The sequence below is a fragment of the Monodon monoceros genome, unplaced genomic scaffold (assembly GCF_005190385.1).
Source record: "Monodon monoceros isolate NGI ecotype Baffin Bay Population unplaced genomic scaffold, NGI_Narwhal_1 Super_Scaffold_12, whole genome shotgun sequence".
Taxonomy (NCBI): Eukaryota; Metazoa; Chordata; class Mammalia; order Artiodactyla; family Monodontidae; genus Monodon; species Monodon monoceros.
In genome coordinates, this window is record NW_021703768.1 from 154,831,173 (window position 1) to 154,854,960 (window position 23,788).

Here is a 23,788-nt window from a genome sequence, read left to right on the forward strand (position 1 = left end):
TTTTGGTGGGACAGAGCTTGTGGCCCCAGGTGGTCCCTCCTGGCTGCCCTGCACTGCCCCTGTGAGCCGGGATGGTGCCTGGCACAGAGTGTGGCCCTGTTGCATTCACTGTCTGGCTTGCTCAGCAGAGAGGCAGCAGTGGAGAGCTGGACAGCCCGGGCAGTTTCATTTCAAGTCTTCTCCCACCATGTGGCCTGGAGGGGGGACGGGACCCAGGCCAGAGATGCGAAGGTCTCCCCTCTAATGCTTGTTGGTCACCCCCCGCCCCCGCCCCCCAGAGCCGGAACTTGAGCCCCCGACCCTGGAGAGACCCAGACGCAGGGAACCTCTGGTGGTCAGGGAACACGAGGACATCGTCCTGACAGCCACGCTGGCCGCACCCTCTGTGGCCGCGGTGACTTGGCTCAAGGATGGTGTGGAGATTCGCAGCAGCAAGCGGCACGAGACGGCCAGCCTGGGGGACACCCACACCCTGACTGTGCGTGGCGCACAGATCCTGGACAGTGCCGTCTACTGCTGCCGCCTGGGCGCAGAGGAGCAGGACTTCCCGGTGCAAGTGGAAGGTGAGTGGGGCCACGGGGAGGTCCTCTGGGAACCCCTTGTTTGCAGTGTCCTGGAGTGGAGACTGGGTGAGGCTCAGGGCGCACGACCGGGCAGCTCAGAGCTGGTCCTATGGCCCGAGCCCCACCAGGCTGACGTCCCCTCCCTTCCCCTCCCCCAGAGGTGGCTGCCAAGTTCTGCCGTCCCCTGGAGCCCTTGAGCGGGGAGCTGGGCGGCACAGTGAAGCTGGTCTGCGAGCTGAGCCCGGCACAGGCCCAGGTGGTGTGGCGCCGCGGGAGCACGCAACTCCGGGCCGGCAAACGCTTCCAGATGGCAGCTGCGGGACTTCAGCGCTCGCTCACTGTGTCGGACCTGCGGGCAGAAGATGCGGGGGAGTACGTGTGCGAGAGCCGCGACGACCACACCAGCGCCATGCTCACCGTGAGCGGTATGTGGATGCTGGGCGCAGGGGCTGGGCCGCCCAGGTGGGTGGGTGGCTTGGCGGAGCATTCCAGGGCTGCTTCCCAAAGAGGTGTCCTTCCGCGGCGTCTGCTAGGTGGGGGCCCCTGCCCCTCCTAACTGCCTCTCAAGTGGAGCTCTTGTCCGCAGTCCCCCGCGTGGTCAAGTTCACGTCTGGGCTGAGCGCAGTGGTCGCGGAAGAGGGCTGCAAGGCCACCTTCCAGTGCACGGTGACTCCCAGCGACGTGGCGGTGACATGGTTCCGGGATGGCGTCAAGCTACAGTCCTGCGAGAAGTTTCTCATATCGCAGAAGGGTGCCAGCCACAGCCTGACTATCTTGGGCCTGGCCCTGGAGGATGCCGGCCAGATCAACGCGGAGGCTGAGGGCATCAAGACCGTGGCTGCCCTCCGGGTCCGAGGTGCGTGTGTGGGGCAGCAGGAAGGGCGCACCGGCTCCTCGCAGCAGGCTTCTCCTAATGGGCTGGTCCCAAGGTAGCATCCTGCTGCTGGCCTGTATCCAGCTCATCTGGCTGACTTCAGAGGACACAGGGTTTGTCAGCTGCAGAGAGAAGAGTAGGGTCAGACCGAGGGGCCAGGCACCTGCTCTAAAGGGGAGATGGTAAACTCCTGTAGTGCACACCTGGTCGGGGAGTGGGTGGAGGCTCAGACACTCCAGGGAGTCGTCCTAGAGGAGATGATCCTTGCTGAGCCCAGAGGATGGCAAGGTGGGAGAGACTGGAGCTGGCAGCCAGTGCAAGCAGATGCAGACGGTGGGGGTACGCTTTGCTCGCTGAAGCCAGATTGCATGGGGGAGGGCCAGCACGTTACCTGAGAGTAAGTGGGAGCCAAGCCATCTCAGGTTCCTGAGTCAGGGAGTAATGCAGGCAGATGCACTTCTGCGGAGATCATGGCACAGTCCGAGACTGGGAGATTCACTCTAGCGTTTCTCTTCCTTAATGTGACGCATCCAGGGCCTAGTTAAAGCAGAGACTGTGGTGCAGCCGGTCTGGGAGCTCAGAGTCGGCCTGTCTCAGTGGCTCCCTGTGTCCCAATGCTCCTGGTCACTGGCCACACTTAGGAGTTCCAGGCCCTGGTGGGGGATGGCAGGAGTTGTTCAGAGCAGGGGAGCAGGAGGTGGGAGGGGGACTGGGAAAGGAGAAGCCCCCCTGAAGTGTGGTTTCCTTCCACAAAATTGTGCCTGTGCATGTGTGCAGCTGGGCCCTGAGTATGGCCAAGGCCTTGCCTAGCTTGGAGTCAGAATGTGGTGGAGGGCAGCTCTGCTGGCTGGGGGTTGGGGCAGGGTCCCTCTGCCTTGCTTTCCTGAGAGTGGCAGTGGCTGTAATGACCTCCCTCTCCTGTGACTCCAGAGGCCCCAGTGTTGTTCAAGAAAAAGCTGGAGCCACAGACTGTGGAAGAGTGGAGCTCGGTGACCATGGAGGTGGAGCTGACGCGGCCATGGCCGGAGGTCAAGTGGACACGCAACGCCGCGGCCCTGGTGGCAGGCGAGAATGTGGAGATACACGCCGAGGGCTCAAGTCACCGCTTGGTTCTCCGCAGTGTGGGTTTCGCTGACCGTGGTTTCTATGGCTGCGAGACAGCGGATGATAAGACGCAGGCCAAGCTGACTGTGGAAAGTGAGCAGCTTAGGGGGCTTGGCCTGGGGGTTGGGCATCGAGGAGTTGGGGAGGGTAGGGAATCTCCCCCTGGGGGCAGGGCCCTGGAAAAGGGGGAGAAGGGAAAGAGGGAGGAAGGGGTGGACCTTCACTTGCAGGGGCCAGGGAGGTGGGGAAGGGAGTGAAGGAGGGGGCAGGCATCCACCTGGAGGGGCAGGCCTCCCCTTCCAGAGCACCTTGAGGCTCCCTGGGGAAGTGATGGGGGCTGGACCGAGGGCCAGGGTCTTGCTACAGTGGCTCATCCTTCCCCTTGTTTGTCCCATAGTGCGCCAGGTCCGGCTTGTGCGGGGCCTGCAGACAGTGGAGGTGCAGGAGCAGGGCACAGCCACGATGGAAGTAGAGCTGTCCCATGCTGATGTGGAGGGCAGCTGGACTCGAGATGGCCTTCGGCTCCAGCCGGGACCCACATGCCAGCTGGTGGTGCACGGCCCCACCCATACCCTTACGCTGTCTGGGCTGCAGAGGCAGGACAGTGGCCTGGTTTCCTTCAGGGCGGAGGGCGTGCACACATCTGCACGGCTGGTGGTCACTGGTAGGTGGACATAGGTGGGGCGGGACTCACTCCAGAGCACCTGCCCCTGTCCCCAAGGTGGCCCAGGGAGACAGCTATGGGCAGGGATATGGAATCCTGGAGGAGCGGGGGGCTCATTCCTTTTTTTTTTTTTTTTTGCTGTACGCGGGCCTCTCACTGTTGTGACCTCTCCCGTTGCGGAGCACAGGCTCCGGACGCACGGGCTCAGCGGCCATGGCTCACGGGCCCAGCCGCTCCGCAGCATGTGGGGTCTTCCAGGACCGGGGCACGAACCCGTGTCCCGTCCATCGGCAGGCGGACTCTCAACCACTGCGCCACCAGGGAAGCCTGGGGCTCATTCCTTTAACCAGTTGAATGATTCCAACCAGCTCAGGCCCTGTCCCTGCCCAGAGGCCCTGCTTCTCACCACTCCCCTCCTGTCTTTCCAGAGCTGCCTGTGAAGTTCAGCCGCCCTCTGCAGGATGTGGTGGCCACGGAAAAGGACAAGGTGGTCCTAGACTGTGAGCTCTCACGCCCCAATGTGGATGTGCGCTGGTTGAAGGTGCCTGGGAACTTGGACTCCTCTGCCCCCTCTTACCTCTCACCATGCGTGGGCGGGAATGGGACCACTCTGCTGGGCAGTTCCAGCACTTGACCTGGCCTCATTCCTCCACAGGACGGTGTGGAGCTGCGGGGGAGCAAGACGGTGGGCATGGGGGCCCAGGGGGCCTGCAGGAGTCTCATCATTTACCGATGTGAGCTTGGGGACCAGGGCGTGTATGTGTGTGATGCCCACGATGCTCAGAGCTCGGCCTCCCTGAAGGTGCAAGGTGAGGGCTGGGTGGGTGGGTGCAAGAACCTCCTGGCCCCCCACTGCGTCACCCAGCAAGTGCTTGGCCCTCTGGCTCTGCTCTTGCCCCACCCATCCTGTACTCCCTCAGCAAGCTGGGGTGGGGGGTAGCAGTCAGATAGCTCTGCGTGTCAGGATGTAGCAGGGCCTGCTTCTTGCCCCAGGCCGAAATGTCCAGATCGTGAGGCCTCTGGAGGATGTAGAAGTGATGGAGAGGGAAGGTGCCACCTTCTCCTGCGAGGTCTCCCACGATGAGGTGCCTGCCCAGTGGTTCCGGGAGGGCAGCAAGCTTCGGCCCAGTGACAATGTGCGGATCCGCCAGGAAGGTGAGATGAGGATGGTGGGTGGGCTTCAGCAGGGCTTCTCCTCCTTCCCGCCCCCAGGCCACCCCTCCCTTTAGTGCTGAGTGGCCTTTGTTCCCAGGAAGGACATACACTCTCATCTATCGGAGGGTCCTGGTGGAAGATGCAGGGGAAATCAAATTTGTAGCACAACGTGCAGAATCACGAGCCCAGCTCCGAGTAAAAGGTAATGGTGGCTCAGGGCAGGGCATGGGCTGGACAGCGTGTGTGTGAACAAGCATGGGTACTGAGTCTCACAGGGCTGAAAGGCCAGCTGTCCCTGTCCTGGGGTCCCTCCTGGAATGAGGACAGCAGTGATCCAGGAGGAGGGAAAGGGGGTATTCCCTCCTTGGCAGGAAGAAAGTGGTCTAGGGGAGGCAGCCTTGGGGTCTCCTTCTTTGTGTAAAATGGAGGTACCAATGAATTCTCCTTCCTGGGACTGAAGCAAGTGCTGGAGAGAAAAGGTGTGAGGCCCTGGCAGGAAGTAAGCACACAAGGCTTTACCTGGTGGCCTTGATGACAGTCAAAGTGGCTGCGGGGCATGAGGGAGAAAGGGTCTAGAAACAGGTAGGGGGCAGGGGTGTGGGGCATTTGGATGCCTAAGGTGAGGGCAGGGTGCAAGGGATTCGGGGGTGTGCAGGATGAGGGTGAGGCTGTGTGGCGAGAGGACGGGCGGGGTGGGGGAGTGGGGCGGGCACGCGCATGATGAGGCCCACTGGATGATAGCGAGTGTGGGTGTGTGCCCAGTGTCCTCGTGGTCAGATGTGAGTAGCAAGTCCCAGACTAGCCCGAGGGCAACACTCAGTAGCTGTCTGCTGGCTCTGGTGGGCCGGCCGGCATAGGCTGTTTAGCCTGAGCATAATGTCCCAGTCCGGCTGGTTGGAAGATGCACAGCCGCAGCACCCAGCCCTGGGCGTTCGGGATCACTGTGCACCTGCCCTGACCCTGCTGGGTGTACCCACAGAGCTGCCAGTATCCATCCTACGCCCGCTGCGGGACAAGATCGCAATAGAGAAGCACCGCGGTGTGCTCGAGTGCCAGATGTCGAGGGCCAGTGCCCAGGTGCGGTGGTTCAAGGGCAGCGTGGAACTGCAGCCTGGGGCCAAGTATGAGATGGTCAGTGACGGCCTCTACCGCCAGCTAGTCATCAACGCCGTCCAGCCTGAGGACGAGGACACTTATACCTGTGATGCTGGCGATGTTAAGACCAGTGCCCAGTTCTTTGTGGAAGGTTCGGGCAGGGCTGGGTGGGCAGCTGTTCCTTTTTTCCGCCAGGGGAGGTGTTACAGCCTGTGGCACTTAGAGGTGGCCAGGTCTGAGAAGGACCTGACTGGGCGCGTTGGGTCACCCCAGGGAGGAAGTGAGCATGCCTGAGAGGGTTTGTTCCCAGGAAGTAACACCAACCCTGCAGGAGGGGTGGCTGGTGATCCTCCCCCGGGACTGCCCCAGTGACTGGCCGCTCGCCCACAGAGAAATCCATCACTATCGTGCGGGGCCTGCAGGATGTGACGGTGATGGAGCCTGCCCCTGCTTGGTTCGAGTGTGAGACCTCCATCCCCTCGGTGCGGCCGCCTAAGTGGCTCCTGGGGAAGACAGTGCTGCAGGCAGGGGCTGACGTGGGAATGGAACAGGAGGGTACAGTGCACCGGCTGACGCTGCGGCGTACCTGCTCCACCATGACCGGGCCGGTGCACTTCACCATTGGCAAATCACGCTCCACCGCCTGCCTGGTCGTCTCAGGTAAAAGTGCGCTGCCTGGTGGGTTGGCTGCAGATGGAGAGCGGGCAGGGCAGGGGCAGGTGTTATGGCCTTGTGGTCTGGCCCACTTTACGCAGTGCTTCCCTCTTTCCTTCCGCCACAGACATTCCCATAGTGCTCACGCGGCCACTAGAGCCCAAGGTGGGGCGCGAGCTGCAGTCGGTAGTCCTGTCCTGTGACTTCAAGCCAGCCCCCAAGACCGTGCAGTGGTACAAGGAGGAGACACCCCTGGTGCCATCTGACAAGTTCAAGATGAGGCTGGAGGGCCACATGGCAGAGCTGTGCATCCTGCGGCTCAGACCCGCGGATGCTGGTGTCTACCGGTGCCAGGCCGGCAGTGCCCAGAGCAGCGCTGAGGTTACTGTGGAAGGTACAGAGCGAGGGGGCACAGGGCCACCAGAGGGTCTCTAGGGGAGGCGGTGACGGCGGTCGTGCTGAGCTGCCTGGTGTGCTCCTGGCAGTGCGGGAGGTGACGGTGACGCAGCCACTGCAGGACTTGGAGGTCACGGAGGAGGGCTGTGCCTGCTTCTCCTGCGAGCTGTCCCACGAGGACGAGGAGGTGGAGTGGTCACTCAATGGGACGCCACTGTATAACGACAGCTTACACGAGATTACCCATGAGGGCCGCCGCCACACGCTGGTGCTGAAGCAGGTCCAATGGGCTGACACGGGCACCGTATGCGCCTCCTCGCCCAAAGTTATGGCCTCGGCCCGCCTGGAGGTCAAAGGTGAGGTGTCCTTGTGGGGTCTCTGGGGACCCCTGGGATGTGCACCTGGCATCCCGAGGGCCAGAGGTGGCAGCTTGTCCCCTCAGTCGCCCACACCTTCCCTGCAGGGAAGCCGGTGGTGTTCCTGAAGGCGTTGGACGACGTGTCCGTGGAGGAGTGGGGCACGCTGGCCTTGCGGTGCGAGGTCTCTGACCACCAGGCTCGTGTGGTGTGGCGAAAGGACGGCATGGAGTTGGGCCCCAGTGACAAGTATGAATTCCCGTGCACAGCGGGCACTCGGGGACTCGTGGTGCACAGCCTGAGCAGGGACGACGCTGGCCTGTACACCTGCGACGTGGGCACTGATGAGACCAGGGCCCACGTCAGCGTGCACGGTGCGTGCTGCAGCGGCTCCAGGTGGCGGCGCCAGGGCACTGGGGGCGTGGCTCTGGGCGTGGGGGTGCCTCCGCCTGGGGGCCCCACCCAACTCTCCGAGACCAGGGGCTGCTCTTCTGAGCCTGGAGAGGTCAGGGCAGGCTCCTAGGAGGCCCAGGTGCAGGCAGGTGGGCCAGGGATGATGGGCAACAGAGCAAAGCTTGGGAGACTAGACTGACTCTGCTTGATAGAGTCCCAAGGTGTAAAGGATTCTACAGAGGCTGGAAACATTCACTCTGCACCAGAGGATGTGTATGGGCAGGCACAGGGGCCACAGAGGGGCGGTCAGGAGAGCCTCCTGGAGTGGGCGAGTGGGAGAGCCCGAGATGTCAGGCAGGGGGTGCCCCAGTAGGGCTCCCAGGCCATGGCACAGCCTGGTGAAGGTGGCCGTGGGCAGGCCACAGGCTTTTCACGTGCTCCTGCCAATCTGGGCCTGGTTCCCCAACTATAGGGTGGATGCCTGACGTCCTGGGTGCATCACTGTCCTGGCTCCACCCCCGTAGTCCTGCTCTCTCTTGTGTGCATGGCAGGCCTGCTGCCCTGTGATCCCGTGGCTGGTCCCTGATGGTCTGGCCAGTGTTTGATGAGACAGGAAAGGGACAGGAAAGGGAGGGCGGTGTGGTGAGTTTGTCCTAGAGCTGGATTGCCTGTTCATTTTGGGTGCCTGTTCTTCTTCTGGAGCATAGAAGCTGGTGACAACTGTGTGCGGCACTTATTCTCTCCACATTGTTCCATAGCAAATGTGAGGGCGGCCGCCCTGGTCATAACGCATAGCTATCAGCCATCCAAACACCAAGGTGTGGACAGCTGGAGGCCAAGAGGACATTTGCTGAGAGGGGCAGCAGGCCCTCTGAGAGTGGGGTTGGGGACGGTGGGCTGGTCTTGTCCCTCCTGGGGTGTGGACTGGGGCTGCTACAGGCTTGACGGTGCCTGTCTCGAGAGGCAGGCTTCCGTGGGCCTGGCTGGCGTGATGGCTGTCTCCTCTGGCCCACAGACCTGCACGTGGGCATCACCAAGAGGCTGAAGACAGTGGAGGTGATGGAGGGCGAGAGCTGCAGCTTTGAGTGTGTCCTGTCCCATGAGAACGCTAGCGATGTTGCTGTATGGATGGTTGGTGGGAAAACGGTGGGCAGCTCTGGCCGCTTCTGGGCCACACGCCAGGGCCGCAAGTATACGCTGGCCGTCCGAGATGCTCTGCCAAGTGACGCTGGGGAGGTGGTCTTCTCTGTGCGGGGCCTCACCTCCAAGGCCTCGCTCATCATCAGAGGTGGGTGATGGTGGCAGTGGGAACTGACTGGCTGGGGCAGGTTGGGGGTCTGTCTCTAGGGGCTGGTTTGGGAGCTGCTGAGCCTGGGCCCTCCCCAGGCAGCCTGGAGCAGGGGCCTTGGGCTTGGAAGCTGGAAGGGGGTGCATCTGGGAACTGTCTCCCCAGCCCCTGGTTGGCACCTGGAGGCATCTGTCAGAGTACTGGGGGCTTCTGGTCATCCAGGGGGCTTACTTTCTAGGATGAGGTTCTGGAGCCTTTGGGCAGAAGCAGGGTTTCTGATCTTCAGTCCGTGATTCGACTGCTGTGGTAGCTCCCAGGGTGCATGACTCGTGAAGCCAGTGAAATTGCCTTTGGCATTTCTGAGCTCCTACTTCCAGCATGAGTACTTGGCGCCAGTGGGTGAAGCTCAGCCCATAGTCAGCGCTGGCCCATGGCCATGCTTTGACTCACAGGACTCTGAACAGTGCTGAGAACATAAGATTCTGTGGTCTAATCTTTCTCCCTCCCGGGGTCCTTCCCTGGTATTCCAGGGCTCTGAGGCCCCTGGGTCTGAGGTTCCAGAGTTGGAAGTTTTAGAGCTGTAGATTCTGTGGTCTCAACCTTCAGAGCCTGAAGGTTCCTGAATGCCTGCCTTGCCCTCACCCCAGGCATGGCTAGGGCTGTGGCCGTGGGTAGAGTTGCGGCCATGCTTCTTGGGCCACCATTTCTGTTCTTTTCAGAGAGGCCAGTTGACATTATGAAGCCACTGGAAGACCAGCGGGCCATGCTGGGTGAGGATGTGGTGCTGAGGTGTGAGCTGTCACGGGAGGGGACCCCAGTGTGCTGGCTGAAGGATGGGAAAGCCATTCGTAAGAGTCGGAAGTATGAGCCTCTCATCGAAGGCACTCGAGCCATGCTGGTCATCCATGCAGCCTCACTCAAAGATTCTGGCGAGTACACGTGTGAGACGGAGTCTTTCAAAAGCACAGCCAGCCTCCGAGTGGAAGGTAACCCCCATGAGAGACCCTGGGACAGCCCCTGTGGCTTCTCTTTCCAGGCAGGAATGGAGGGGCGCCCAGCAGGGAAGGGGCTTGCTCAGGTCCCTGAGGTTCTGTGGGTGGGCCAGGAGAACCACCTGTGATGGGAGTGATTTCCTGTCCTGAGGGCCTACATGGGGTCTGCACAGGCCTCTCCCTCCCATCCATTCTCCCCCAGAAAAGCCAAACCAGTTCACGGAGGAGCTGGCTGACCTACAGGTAGAGGAGAAGGGCACAGCTGTGTTTGCCTGCAAGACGGAGCGCCCCGCGGCCTCAGTGACCTGGCGCAAGGGCCTCACAGAGCTGCAAACCTCGGAGAAGCATGCTCCCAGCCAGGAGGGCCTGACCTTGAGGCTTACCATCAGCGCCCTGGAGAAGGCGGACAGTGACACTTACACCTGTGACATTGGCCAGGCCCAGTCCCAGGCTCGGCTCCTGGTGAAAGGTTAGGCCCAGTCACCGTGCTGTTGCTCTCATTTGCACACTATATTTCAAGGCCCATGGTGTGCTCAGGTGTAAGCTTTGTTTAAAGTAGACTTGGAGATGGGAAGAGATCAGAACTCTGCCTGGCCCTAGACAAACCCAGCCTTGGTTTCCCCATCTCCAAGGGGAGTTGTCCTGGGTGGTCTTGTCTCTGACCCTCCCAGCTGGGCCTTGTGTAAATGATTCAGCAGCCCTCATTTATTTGTGCCTTCATTTGCTGGATGAATGTTTCTGGAACCCTTCCAGCGTGTGCCCCTGCATGAGCTCTGCATGTACTTACATGCAGATGTACCGCCTCTGCTCCTGTGGAAGGAGACTTGCTCGGGAAAGTTTTCAGGTGTGAGCAGCAGTTTTCACCTGGCAGGCAGGGTGAGGGTTATCACTCTCCCACTTCACAGATAGGGAGACTGGGCCTTTACTCGGGGTTGTTGGCTGGTTCAGGGGTGTAGGACAAGTAGGCATCAGGGCAGGGTTGAGCCCAGCCCTCCAGATCCCAGGGCCGGTGTCCAGGGTGAAGTCAGGTGGAGGTCCTTCCTGGGGGTCTCTCCACAGAAAAAAAAACCCAAAAGAATAACAAAGAAGACTCACTCTTGATTTTTTTCTCTTTTTCAGTGAAATACAGTGAATCCACTGAGCTCAGTGAAAACGTTTTGTTAGTGCAGTAGAAGCACCGCTATCTAATAAAGTATTGGGTTGACCAAAAAGTTCGTTCAGGTTTTGCCGTAAGATGCTACGAAAAACCCAAACGAACTTTTTGGCCAACCCAGTAGATGTTCATACTTTAAAAAAGTCAGAGTGTCCCATGATAACAACATATGGTCTTTAAAAACGTTTAAAACACACAGACTTGTACCCGTCTAATAGCGTCAGCCAGAGCCTTTTCTTTGTGTATCAGTTCACGAATCAGAATTCCGTATCTCTTTTTGTGTACATCACCCTCCTGATGTGCTATCTATGCTTTCTGGTGTGCAATAGCTTCAAGACACCTGTGAATGCAGAAGGAATCTGGCGGCCAATCTATCTCTATATTTATAACTTCTTCCTAAGGTTTCACCATACCTAAGACAACAGCAAAACATTTTTTTCTAGCGATTCACGTTGTCAGTCCTCCAATGCATTCGATTTAAATGTTATCATAGCCATGCATCTTTCGTCACACTCGTTTCCTCTGTTAATACAAAATTGAATTGCATCAAGTGATTTCTGTGACAGGCATAACTGGCCTAGACAGGTTAAGGAGCACAGCCTGATGGAGGGGCCTAAAGTGGGTCACCTTGTGTGCTCTGCAGAAGGACCCCAGAGGTGGATTGGGGCTCACTGAAGGATCTAAAACAAATACTTTTGGACAGTCCAGCTCGGACCCACTTACTGTTTTATGTTTTGTCATTCGGAGCCCGTTAGAGTCATTTGCTCGATCTCTGTCGTGAGCCCACCCCAGGTCTTGGGGAGCACCCTGTTTCCCTTGGCAGCTGGCCAGAGGGTCACTGACATGCCCGTTTGTGTCCCTGCAGGCCAGAAAGTGCTCATCACAGAGGACCTGAAGGACTTGGAGGTGCAGGAGGGCTCCTCGGCCACCTTCTGCTGCCGTATCTCCCCTGCCGACTACAAGCCCGTCCACTGGTTCTTGGACAAAACCCCACTGTCTGCCAACAAACTCAGTGAGATCAAGGTCCAGCCAGGTGGCTACCATGTGCTTACCCTGCGGCAGCTGGCCCTCAAGGACTCAGGCACCATCCATTTTGAGGCAGGCGACCAGCGGACCTCAGCTGCCTTGCAGGTCATAGGTAGGCTGCATGTGCCCAGTGCCATGGTGGGGGCCAGTCTGTGTGACTAAGCATGAAACCTCAAGACAGTGGCTTGGCCACACGCTGGGTGAGGCCCTGGGGCTTACAGAGAAGGCACCATGGACTTCCCATGGGCTGGGGCCTTGGATCCCAGGGAGCGGGCCTTGGGAGGCTGAGTGGCACTATTTCAAGATGCGTTGTTGCACATGGTATGCAGAGGTGAGCTCAAGGTCAGTGTAGAGGCTGGGCCCACCCCTCTGGTATGTGGAGCCACACAGAGCCTGTCCTGTTCCCCCAGCAGCCCTGTCTGCAGCCCAGACTGAGGGGGACAGGTGGGTACTGACCAGGAGTGTTGCCTGGTCTGCAGTGAGACCTGGGGCTTTTCCTGCAGAAGCCCACAAGTGTCATATGCATCCCTCTCTGTCTTCAGAGAAGCCAGGTGTTTTCTCCCGGGAGCTCACAGATGCCGCAGTCATGGAGGGGGAAGATCTGACCCTGGTCTGTGAGACTGCTGCTTTAGACAACCCTGTGTGCTGGACCAAGGACGGGAAGGCCCTGCGGCCATCGGCTCGGTGCCGTCTGAGCTATGAGGGCCGCCGAGCCCAACTGGTCATCACTGACACCACCCTTCAGGACGGTGGGCGCTACAAGTGTGAGGCTGGCGGTGCCTGGAGCAGCTCCGTTGTCAGGGTCCATGGTGAGCCCCTGGAGGGGGGTGCTGGGCAGCCTCCAGCCGCACTCTGGGCACCCCTGTTTCTTGTCTTGCTAAGGGCAAGGGGGACTCCAGGACTCTATCTGACCCTGTCTATCTCTGCCCTCTATGTGTGTGTGTGTGGGGGGGTGCTGTTCTGAGGCTCCTTCTCTCCACCTGTATCTTTCCAGCAGTTCATCCATCTCCCTCTGCTCCCTACTGCCCATCTCTGGGGCTCTGATGGTCCTGATAGCATCCCTCACCCTCTCTTGGTCTTCTGACCAGCAATCTCTTTTTTACTTCATTCCCGACTTTGTTTTGTGTTCTGACATCACCGTGTCTCCCTTCTCCTGGCTTGGCTCATCTCCATCTGTCTCAGTCAGCTCGGGTTCTGGGTAACAAATACCACAGACTGAGTAGCATAAAAAAAAACGTGTCTCCCTGTTTATTGTCTCCCAGTTCTGGAGACTAGAAGTCTGAGATCAAGGTGTTGGAAGGCCTGGCTTCTCCTGAGGTCTTTCTCCTTGGCGTGTAGATAGCTGTCTTCTCCCTGTATCTTCACAGTCATCCCTCTGTGTGTGTCTGTGTCCTAATCTCCTTTTCTTGTAAGGACACCAATACTGTGGGATTAAGACCCACCCAGTGACGTAATTTTACCTCAGTCTTCTCTTTAGAGACCCCCATCTCCAAATACGGCCCCATTCTGGGTCCTGAGGGTTAGGGCTCCAACAGATGAATTTGGGGGACACAATGTAGCCCATAACACTCCACCCTTCTCTGTTTCCTGCTGTTTGGCTCACCCTCCTGGAGAGGCAGAGGTCTAGAGGTCACTGTCACTAGCCCCCAATGTAGACAGTGAGGTGGGCCCGCCTGCACCCTGCAGCTGCTGCTCTCAGCCATGCTTGACCACAGGGGAGACCCCTGTAGGAGGCAGCGGGGTGAGGGCTGAGCTGAGCTCATGCCTGTCCACAGCTCAGCCAGTGCGGTTCCAAGAGGGGCTGAAGGACGTGGAGGTACTGGAGGGTGGTGCTGCCACACTACACTGCATGCTGTCATCGGTGGCCATGCCCGTGGAGTGGCGTCGTGGAGATGAGGTTGTGAAGCCTGGAGGCAAGTACAGCCTGCGGCAGGAGGGTACCATGCTGGAACTGCTCATCCGGGACCTGCGGCCTCAGGACAGCGGGCAGTACTCCTGCTGCTTCAGGGACCAGATAACATCAGCCAGGCTCACCGTACAGGGTAAGTATACTTACTCACTCTGCCCATGTGACCCTATGTAGTTCCATACAGCCCCTTTCATCCTTTGTGGGGGGATGAAGATGATGTCTGTGTCCATCGGACCTTGTTGCAGCCCTACCTGCTGAGTTCATAGGAAGACTGAGAAGCAAGGAGGCCACGGAAGGGACCACGGCCACGCTGCGCTGTGAGCTGAGCAAGGCAGCCCCTGTGGAGTGGAAGAAGGGGCCTGAGACCCTCAGAGCTGGAGACAGAGTGAGCCTGAGGCAGGATGGAGCCGTGTGTGAGCTGGAGATCCGTGGCCTGACCGTGGAGGATGCTGGGGAGTACTCGTGTGTGTGCGGGCAGGAGAAGACATCAGCCACGCTCACCGTCAGGGGTAAAGACCACATGTGACCACGTGGACTGGCATTTGGTGGCTGCCCATCACCTCTCTGCTCTCAGTTTCCTTTTCTACTCTGCTGCCTCACTATCCTTTTCCTTCCATAATTCTTTCATTGTCCCTGTCATGGTCCCTGTCTGTTGTGTGGCACATGTACAGGTTGGACCTTTAAATGTCACAGTCCAAAGTGTGTACTGGGCACACCCATCAGGTGTTCCGTGTCCAGTTAGGTTTTGTATCTTCTATGAACTATCCACGTCCTGTTTCTTCTGCGTGTTCAGAGAGCGTGATAGTGTTTGTGTGTCTCTGACCATCTCCAGGCCTGCCTGCCAAGTTCACAAAGGGTCTGAGGAAGGAAGAGGCCATGGAAGGGGCGACGGCCATGATGCGCTGTGAGCTGAGCAAGGCAGCCCCTGTGGAGTGGAGGAAGGGGCCCGAGACCCTCAGAGCTGGAGACAGAGTGAGCCTGAGGCAGGGCGGAGCCGTGTGTGAGCTGGAGATCCGTGACCTGGTTGTGGCAGATGCCGGGGAGTACTTGTGCGTGTGCGGGCAGGAGAGAACAGCGGCCAGGCTGATTGTCAGGGGTAAAGACTGTGTGTGGCCACGTGGAGCAGTGGCTTCGTGTCTGAGGGCTTGATCACGTCCTTGAGCTCTGCCCTGTCTGTGTACAGTCTTTCGCTTCTATGTGCATCTCCTGCATTCCTGCAGCACGAGTCTCCCAGCACCTGCTTCTGTGAGGCTCGTCTCAGATAAAGAGCAGAGAATATGGTCCTCCCTGCTCTCAGGGGCTCATGCCTGAGGGAGAGAAGGAGGGCACCCACACAGTACAAGAGTGGAAGTATGGTCCTCTTGAGGGGGCATGCCAAGAGAAGCTAGGAAGTTGATCAAAGCGTGGCCCTCAAGGGTGGGATGTCAAACGGGGTGTCAAGAGGTGGAAGCTGGGACATGCATGCTGGGCCATGGGAGAGCCGTGATGGGAGGTCCTAGGTTCTGTTGTCCGGCTCCTGGTGGTTAGGAGAGGTGAGGCTGGGTGTAGGGATAGGGTGGAGGTGAAGTGGGTGTGGACAGTGCTTGACTGTGGAAGGAGAGGAAGGAGGGGCAGGAAGAGCTGCACAGAGGCGCAGAGCCAGAGTCAGGAAGGGCAGGTGGACACCCGTGCTGGCGTTGGGTTCCCTGTCTGGCATCTGTGGCAGGTAAGCTGGCTCTAGGCAACTGCCACAGAAGGGGGTCCATCAGGCGTGGCATGGTGACCTGTGGCTGGGACACGGGATGAGAGGTCACAGTTTGAGGGTGGGGCACAGTCAGCTAGAGCAGGAGGGCTGGCCCATGTGTTTAGGGGCCAGTAGGGCCACTTTCTTTGTGGGGTGGAAGATGGCCAGCTGGGTGGATATCCTTGAAGTGGGGTAGTGGGAGTCCCCTTGCATCAGAGCAGCCCACTGTGGGCATTTTGCCTGGTGTCCCCTCGGGGCCCCCCTTCCAATGGGTGCTTGTGTGGCCAGCATGGTGTCTGTGGCCCATTCCTTGTCTGCAAGCTCCAGAGTCTATCAGTCTGTGTGTCCGTCTGACCTTCCCCAGGCCTGACCAGCCAATTCAAAAAACTTATGAAGCGTGAGCAGGCCATGGGAGGAGCCATGTCCACATTCGTGCTGTGCTGTGAGCTGAGCAAGGCAGCCCCATGCAGTGGTGGAAGGGGCCTGAGACCCTCAGAGATGAGGACTCAGGACGGGGCTTTGCTGTGGTGTGGCTCATGGCCTGGCAATAGGTCAGCTCCCTGTGCTGGGGGTCCAGGTCCTCAGGGGCCTGCCCTAGTGAGGGCCTAGTCACTTCCTGCGGGGGTAGCAGATGGGACAGAGGATGAGGCCACCCACCATGTCCTGAGAGGGTCCAGTGAGCAACATTGATGAAGGGGCCCGGGGGCATCTCAGCACAGAAGGAAGGACAGCTCTGTAGGTGCACAGGGGCCTCACATCCTGGGCCCTGTTGGGCCATGCTCACAAGACAAGGTGGACCCTGAAGAGGGTTCTGGAGGCTGGGCAGGACCGTCATGTGCACAGATACGCAGATCTTTGGGGAGAGGCCAGGCCACCATGCCACCTTGAACTTCATGAATGGAGTGCAGCGTCTCCAGCGCAGAGACACTGGGCACTCACACTGTTCAGACCCACCAGGAGACCACAGGGGATGTGGGCCTGGAGGCCTATCTCACAGTCAAGAGCAACTTGCACTGCACGAGGCACCACCAGTGGCCAAGGAGCAGAGGACCCAAGTTGACCAGCTGCAAGCAGCCCAAGAGAGCTGCTTTTAAGAGTATGCAGGTCCCAAGGACACCTACTCCAGGACGACAGGCCAGGAGGAGGGTGGCTTCGGCTTCCCTTATAGCTGTGGTGTTCCTAGCTCTGTCAGTCCTGTTCAGGCCCAGTCATGCCGGGGCTCTGGCCCCAGCAGCAGCAGGAGTTGACAAGGCGGGAGTGCTGGTGCAAACTCGTGGGAAAGTTTAGGTAGCTCTCTTTGTGTCTCCGTCCCCAGATATATCCCTCAAGATCATAAAATTGCTAAGAAATGAGGCCTGGAGGGGGCCACAGCCATGGTGTGGTGTAAGCTGGGCAGCCTGGCATGTAGAGTGGGGGAAGGGGTCTGGGCCCTTGAATCTGGCATCAGATACACTCTGAGGCAGGATGGGCCATGGAAGATGCTGAGAGGACATCCCTTCTGATTACTGTCCCTTTCCATCCATCCTGTGGGCACTGTGGCCATTTCTATGTGTCTGTCCATGTCATGAGGTCCTCACTGAGGATTCCATTTCCTTGCTGGTTTGTATCCAGATGGGCTCAGCCTAGTCTGTCCTCTGCCCCCATGCACTGCCACCTACCCATGTGTCTGTGGGTCCAAGCTTTTATTCCTTATTTGCTCCGAAGTGTGAGTGTTTTATTGTCAAGTGTCCACATCCTGATCTCCCCAAATTCTCCAGAGAGTCTGATGTTTTCTGTGTCACTCTGACCCTGCCCAGCCCTGCCCACCAAATTCACAAAGGGTCTGAGGAAGGAGGAGGCCACAGAAGGGACCACGGCCACACTGCACTGTGAGCTGAGCAAGGCGGCCCCCGTGGAGTGGAGGAAGGGACCCGAGATCCTCAGAGCCGGGGACAGAGTGAGCCTGAAGCAGGACGGGGCCGTGTGTGAGCTGGAGATCCGTGGCCTGGCTGTGGCGGACACTGGGGAGTACTCGTGTGTGTGCGGGCAGGAGAGGACCTCAGCCACGCTCACTGTCAGGGGTAAAGACCACGTGAGGCCAAATGGACTTGTTTCCATGTCACCACCTCCCCTGTTGGATCCTGTGCCTTTCTGTATCTTTTCAGCTGGATTCCCCCAGCTGTCTCATGGCTTCTGTTTCCCTGTCCAGTAGATGTCATGTCCAGTGCTTTGTGTTCTCTGTTCCCTCTGGGGCATTTGCCACCATCACCATCTGTGCATTTTCCCACTTGTTCATACTGTGCTCTTTTGCAGTTTGTGTGGTTTTTGTGGTGTCCTGGACACAGAGTCCCCTGAGAGAGTCTGATGTTCTCAGTGACTTCTTAGCTTTCCTCAGCCCTGCCTGCCAAGTTCACAAAGGGTCTGAGGAATGAAGAGGCCACAGAAGGGACCATGGACATACTGTGTTGTGAGCTGAGCAAGATGGCCCTTGTGGATTGGAGGAAGGGCCCCGAGACCCTCTGAGATGGAAATAGAGGGAGCCTGAGGCAGGGTGGAGCCGTGTGGGAGCTGGAGATCATGGCCTGGCTATGATGGATGCTGGGGAGTACTTGTGTGTATGTGGGCAGGAGAGGACCTTGGCCATGCCCACTGTCAGGGGTAAAGACCACGTGTGATCAAGCAGAGCCATATTTTGGTGTTCAGTTATTGACTTCATTGCATCCATCTGCATTCATTCCATGTTCTCTCCCTGTCTCGGTGCCACCTTTTTCCCATAAGGCAGTGGAATCCCTTCCACCTTCCTGGGCTGTTGTATGAACCAGAAGAAACCAGCAGCTAAGCCACTTCCCGCCCCTCGTGTCACCACTGGTACTGTTCTGTTGTCCTGTTGGAGTCTGTGTCTTTTCCTCCATCCTGTCACGTTCTGCCCCCAAACTTCTCCAGAGAATCCGATGGTCTCCATGTCATTCTGACCCTTCTCAGCCCTGCCTCCGAGGTTAATACAAAGGATTAGGCCTGAGGAGTCCACAGAAGGGGCTGGGCTGAGGGAAGCCACCAACCACAGTGTGTCCTCGGCACAGCCAGCACATGGCCCATGTGTGCTTGGGTTTGTGTTTCCTCTGTGTTGTTCGCATCCTGCCTTTTGTGTGTGCTCACAGAGTGTGATTGTGTGTGTGTCTTTCTGACCAGCCCTGCCTGCCAAGTTCACAAAGGGTCTGAAGAATGAAGAAGCCATGGAAGGGGCCATGGCCACCCTGCGCTGTGAGCTGAGCAAGGCGGCCCCTGTGGAGTGGAGGAAGGGGCCCGAAACCCTCAAACCTGGGGGCAGAGTGAGCCTGAAGCAGGATGGGGCCAAGTGTGAGCTGCAGATACATGGCCTGGTTGTGGCGGACTCCGGGGAGTACTTGTGTGTGTGCGGGCAGGAGAGGACTTCTGCCACACTGGCCATCAGGGGTAAAGACTGCATGTGGCCAACTGAATGACTTCTCTCTGCCACCTGTTCTGTGCTCTCCCAACATCACTGTCGTCTTAGGGTTACAGTCACCGTCTGTCTGATCCATCTCACAAAACGCACTGGCCAGCCCTGTCTAGACCCTGCGGGTACAGACCCAAGGGGCAGGTGGTGTGAGGACACCCCTAGGGAGGCATCATGGTCCAGGAGAGCTGCTCTGAGCCACTGGCACTTGGCTGGGGCTGTGGGTATGCATGGGGTCTCGACCTCAGGTGTGGAGTGGAGTCATTCATGTTAGTGACGGATGTGCACAGAAAGACTGAGGTGCAGCATTGAGGGGCTCAGGGAGTAGGTGGCCAGACAGGCCAGGCCCTCCTGTGTGTGGTAACAGCGTTTGATTGACCTTGGAGATTGTGTGGAGGCTCTGAAGAGCTCTGTCTCAGAAAGCTTGGGCTGTATAACAAATACCACATATAGGTGACTTAACAGCACACATTTATTGTTTCACAGTCCTGGAGGCTGGAAGTCCAAGACCAAGGTGTCTGCAGTGTTGGTTTCTTTTGAGGCTTCTCTTCTTGGCTTGTAGACAGCTGTATTCTCCCTTTGTCCTCACCTGGGCATCCTCTGTGTGTTCCTGTGTTCTAATCTCCTCTTCTTATAAGGACACTTATAAGTCAGATTGAATTAGTACCCCCCCCCCCCCGCCCGTGGCCCCATTCTGTCCTTAATTACCTCTATAAAGACCTTATTTCCAAATAAATTCACATTCTGAGCTCTTGGGGGTTAAGGCTTCAACATATGAATTTGAGGGGAGACATGATTCAGTCCATAATACTCTGTCATCTTGTCCCCCAAAATGCATGTTCTTTTCACATGCAGAGTACATTTACCTCATCCCCCAAACCCAAAAGTTTTAACCCATTCCAGTATCAAGCTAAGTCAAAAATCTAATCTAAATCTCATCTAAATCAAGTATGTGTGAGACTAGAGTTACGATTCATCCTGAGGCAAAATTCCTCGCCAGCTGTGAACCTGTGAAATCAGACAAGTTATACGTTTCCAAAACACTTCAGTGGAACAGGCGTGGGATAGATATTCCCATTGCAAAAGAGAGGAATAGGAAAGAAGAAAGAGGCCACTGGTTTCACAGAAACCCAGCATCTAGTAGGACAGATTCTGTTAGATTTTAAGGCTGGAGAATGATCCTCTGGCTCAATGCTCTGTCTCTGGGTCCACCAGAGTGGTGACCTCACCCCCTTGGCCCTGGACAGAGGTGGCATGGCCCTCTGGGACCATGGATGCAGTGGCATCCCTGCTGACCTCTGAATTGCCATTGGGGTTATTCTTCCCAACTTTGAAGGATAGCACATGTTCCCAGCCAGATAGCTGTATTGACCCATCCTATAGAAATCCCAGCTTCCATCATTTTGTCCCTTCCGTGTCTGATTAAGTCATGGTTGGCAGGGTTTCTGCTGATATAAAATTCTCAAAAGCCTTGTTGGTCTCCTTTACAATTCACAGGAGTCCAAGCTTTCAGACAAGAGCCTTCCACACAGCCTTCCTGGATAATTCTATCTCTAGTCCTGACTTTGCTGAGGTGGCTGATTGGATCCAGGACCCACACTCATAATCTCTTTACTGAATGATTTTCCAGCCACACCCTTGGTATTCTCTCTAGAACAGGCATTCTCATTTTTTTGTGATTTCAGTGGGCTGGAAAATTTCTAAATCCTCAACTTTTGGTTTCCGTTTGCTTAAATACTTCCTTCTTTGACATAACTCAGTTTTCTCTCACATTTTACCATAAGCAACAAGGAGCAATCAGTCTGTGTCTTCAGTGCTTGGCTTACGAGTTGCCTCAGCTAAATATCCAAGTTCACTTGTAAGTTCTACCTTCCACAAAACTCTGGGACACGTTTCAGCCAAATTCTTTGCTGCTTATTAAAGGATTGCCTTTCTTCCAGTTTCCAATAACACATTTCTCATTTCCATCTGAGGCCTCACCAGAAGCACCTTTAGCATCAATATTTCTACCCATAATCTCTTCAAGCCAATCTAGATTTATCTAACATGCACCTCAGTACTCTTCCAGTTGTGACCCATCACCCAGTTCCAAGGCTACTTCCATAATTTTAGGTATTTGTTACAGTAGCGACCCACTCCTGGTACCAAAATCTGAATGGCTTAACAACATAACAGTGGCTTTAAACATCAGAAAATTTTTTCCTCCCAGTCCTAGGAGTTAGAAGTCTGAGATCAAGGTGTGGGCAAGGCTGGTTTCCCTCGAGACCTCTCTCCTTGGCTTGTAGACGGCCATCTTTTCTCCATGTCCTCACATGGTCATCCCTCTGTGTGTGTATCTGTGTCCTAATATCCTCTCCTTACAAGAACACCAGTCATGTTGGGTTAGGTTCCACCTCAGTGACTTCCTTTTTCCTCAGTCACCTCTTTAAAGACCACATCCCCCAATACATCTACATTCTGTGGTCCTGGGGGTTAGGGCTCCAACATATGATTTCTGAGGGACACGATTCACCCCACAACAGGTTGTAACCAGGGTGGGCTCTGGTCAGCTATAACTTGTGAAGCTCACACTCTTTCTGGAGTTGGGATGGAGGAGAAGACTGCAGGTTGGAGGGCTTGGGGCGTGGTTAGAAGGCCACAGCTAGAATCCATTAGGGTCTAGGAGACCTGAGCTAGGAGAGTGCAAGTCCAGTGGGGTAAGGAAAGGAATGTGCGAGGTGGATGAGGTGGGGCCTGGTGTGGGCAGGGAAGGCATGCAGTGAGCCCAGATGTGGGCAGTGCTGGATTGACACTCTGCCTGGGGTGGGGAGCACAACTGAGGGATGTCAGTGGGTCACTTGATGTCATGACTGGAAGGTGCCTTCTGGGGGTTCTCCCAGGAGAGATGTACATTGCATTGTTGCATGTATGAGTTGGAGGAGCCTGCTTTGTACTCTGGGTGCAGACAAGGTCAGCGCTTAGACAGTGTGAATGGATATAGGTAGGACAGATGCGCTCTGAGAAGACAAGAGGTCTGGATGGAACCAGTCCCCTGCCACCCTGCACCTCACTGGGAAAGATGCAAGATGATCACACTGTCATATATGCGTTGGTCTGTCTCTTCACATGTCCTCCACATTGCTGCTTCTGTTCTCATCCTGAATGTTCCGGTCATATGCCCAGTCCTTTTGAGGGGTTGATCGTTTCTGTCCATCTAACCCTCTGCAGCCCTACCTGCTCGGTTCATCCAAGATCTGAAGACCAAGGAGGCCACAGAAGGGGCCACTGCCATACTGCACTGTGAGCTGAGCAAGGAAGCCCCGGTGGAGTGGAGGAAGGGGCCCAAGGCCCTCAGAGCTGGGGACAGAGTGAGGCTGAGGCAGGACGGAGCCATGTGTGAAATGGAGATCTGTGGCCTGGTTGTGGCAGATGCTGGGGAGTACTCATGCGTCTGTGGGCAGGAGAAAACCTCAGCCATGCTCACCGTCAGGGGTAAAGACCCGTGTGGCCAAGCAGAGATGTCTTTTGGTGTCCAATTATTGACTTCCTGGTTTCCCCCTGCACTCATCCCATCCACCCTCCTTGTCTCAGTGTCACCCTCTTCCTATAACACCATGGATTTCCTTCCTCCTTCCTGGGCTATTGTGTGAACCATGAGAAACCAGCTCTGAGCTACTTCCTACCCCTTGTGTCACTGCAGGTTCTGTCCTGTTGTTCTGTTGGAGTCTGTTTTTTCCTCTGTTCTGTCATGTCTCCAAAGTTCTCCTGAGACTCTGATGTTCTGTGTTCATCTGACCCTGCCCAGCCCTACCTGCTGAGTTCCTAGGAAGACTGAGAAGCAAGGAGGCCACAGAAGGGACCACGGCCACGCTGCACTGTGAGCTGAGCAAGGAAGCTGCTGTGGAGTGGAAGAAGGGGCCTGAGACCCTCAGAGCTGGAGACAGAGTGAGCCTGAGGCAGGACGGAGCTGTGTGTGAGCTGGAGATCCGTGGCCTGACCGTGGAGGATGCTGGGGAGTACTCGTGCATGTGCGGGCAGGAGAGGACATCAGCCACACTCACCGTCAGGGGTAAAGACCACATGTGACCACGTGGAATGGCATTTGGTGGCTGCCCATCACCTCTCTGCTCTCAGTTTCCTTTTCTACCCTGCTATCTCACTATCCTTTTCCTTCCATAATTCTTTTATTGTCCCTGTCATGGTCTCTGTCTGTTGTGTGGCACATGTACAGGTTGGACCTGTAAGAGTCACAGTCCACAGTGTGTACTGGGCACACCCATCAGGTGGTCGGTGTCCAGTTGAGTTTTGTGTCCTCTCTGTACTGTGCACATCCTGATTCTTCTGTTTGTTCAGAGAGCGTGATAGTGTTTGTTTCTGACCATCTCCAGGCCTTCCTGCCAAGTTCACAAAGGGTCTGAGGAAGGAAGAGGCCACGGAAGGGGCCATGGTCATGCTGCACTGTGAACTGAGTAAGGCAGCCCCCGTGGAGTGGAGGAAGGGGCCTGAGACCCTCAGAGCTGGGGACAGAGTGAGCCTGAGGCAGGACGGGGCCGTGTGTGAGCTGGAGATCCATGGCCTGACTGTGGAGGATGCTGGGGAGTACTCGTGTGTGTGCGGGCAGGAGAAGACATCAGCCACGCTCACCATCAGGGGTAAAGACCACATGTGACCACGTGGAATGGCATTTGGTGGCTGCCCATCACCTCTCTGCTCTCAGTTTCCTTTTCTACCCTGCTCTCTCACTATCCTTTTCCTTCCATAATTCTTTTGTTGTCCCCCTCATGTTCCCTGTCTGTTATGTGGCACATGTACAGGTTGGACCTTTAAATGTCACAGTCCAGTGTGTACTGGGCACACCCAGCAGGTGGTCCGTGTCCAGTTAGGTTTTGTATCTTCTATGAACTATCCACGTCCTGTTTCTTCTGCGTGTTCAGAGAGCGTGATAGTGTTTGTGTGTTTCTGACCATCTCCAGGCCTGCCTGCCAAGTTCACAAAGGGTCTGAGGAAGGA

The 23,788-nt window shown here is 56.9% G+C and overlaps 1 protein-coding gene across 2 annotated transcripts in view; it reads left to right on the forward strand.

Annotated features, from left to right (window-relative positions):
* The window catches only part of OBSCN (obscurin, cytoskeletal calmodulin and titin-interacting RhoGEF), a 158,108-nt gene that overhangs the window by 75,610 nt on the left and 58,710 nt on the right, over window positions 1–23,788 (forward strand). For both annotated transcript variants that reach the window (XM_029216329.1, XM_029216330.1), the window contains exons 12-36: window positions 279–563; window positions 722–988; window positions 1,150–1,419; window positions 2,368–2,634; window positions 2,939–3,205; window positions 3,634–3,746; window positions 3,861–4,014; window positions 4,199–4,360; window positions 4,458–4,562; window positions 5,340–5,606; window positions 5,846–6,115; window positions 6,237–6,503; window positions 6,595–6,861; window positions 6,969–7,235; window positions 8,270–8,542; window positions 9,262–9,528; window positions 9,737–10,003; window positions 11,553–11,825; window positions 12,256–12,522; window positions 13,489–13,755; window positions 13,868–14,131; window positions 14,455–14,718; window positions 22,007–22,270; window positions 22,584–22,847; window positions 23,167–23,430. In XM_029216329.1, coding sequence (XP_029072162.1) covers window positions 279–563; window positions 722–988; window positions 1,150–1,419; window positions 2,368–2,634; window positions 2,939–3,205; window positions 3,634–3,746; window positions 3,861–4,014; window positions 4,199–4,360; window positions 4,458–4,562; window positions 5,340–5,606; window positions 5,846–6,115; window positions 6,237–6,503; window positions 6,595–6,861; window positions 6,969–7,235; window positions 8,270–8,542; window positions 9,262–9,528; window positions 9,737–10,003; window positions 11,553–11,825; window positions 12,256–12,522; window positions 13,489–13,755; window positions 13,868–14,131; window positions 14,455–14,718; window positions 22,007–22,270; window positions 22,584–22,847; window positions 23,167–23,430 — 6,162 coding nt within the window. The remainder of the gene's footprint in view (window positions 1–278; window positions 564–721; window positions 989–1,149; window positions 1,420–2,367; window positions 2,635–2,938; window positions 3,206–3,633; window positions 3,747–3,860; window positions 4,015–4,198; window positions 4,361–4,457; window positions 4,563–5,339; window positions 5,607–5,845; window positions 6,116–6,236; window positions 6,504–6,594; window positions 6,862–6,968; window positions 7,236–8,269; window positions 8,543–9,261; window positions 9,529–9,736; window positions 10,004–11,552; window positions 11,826–12,255; window positions 12,523–13,488; window positions 13,756–13,867; window positions 14,132–14,454; window positions 14,719–22,006; window positions 22,271–22,583; window positions 22,848–23,166; window positions 23,431–23,788) is intronic.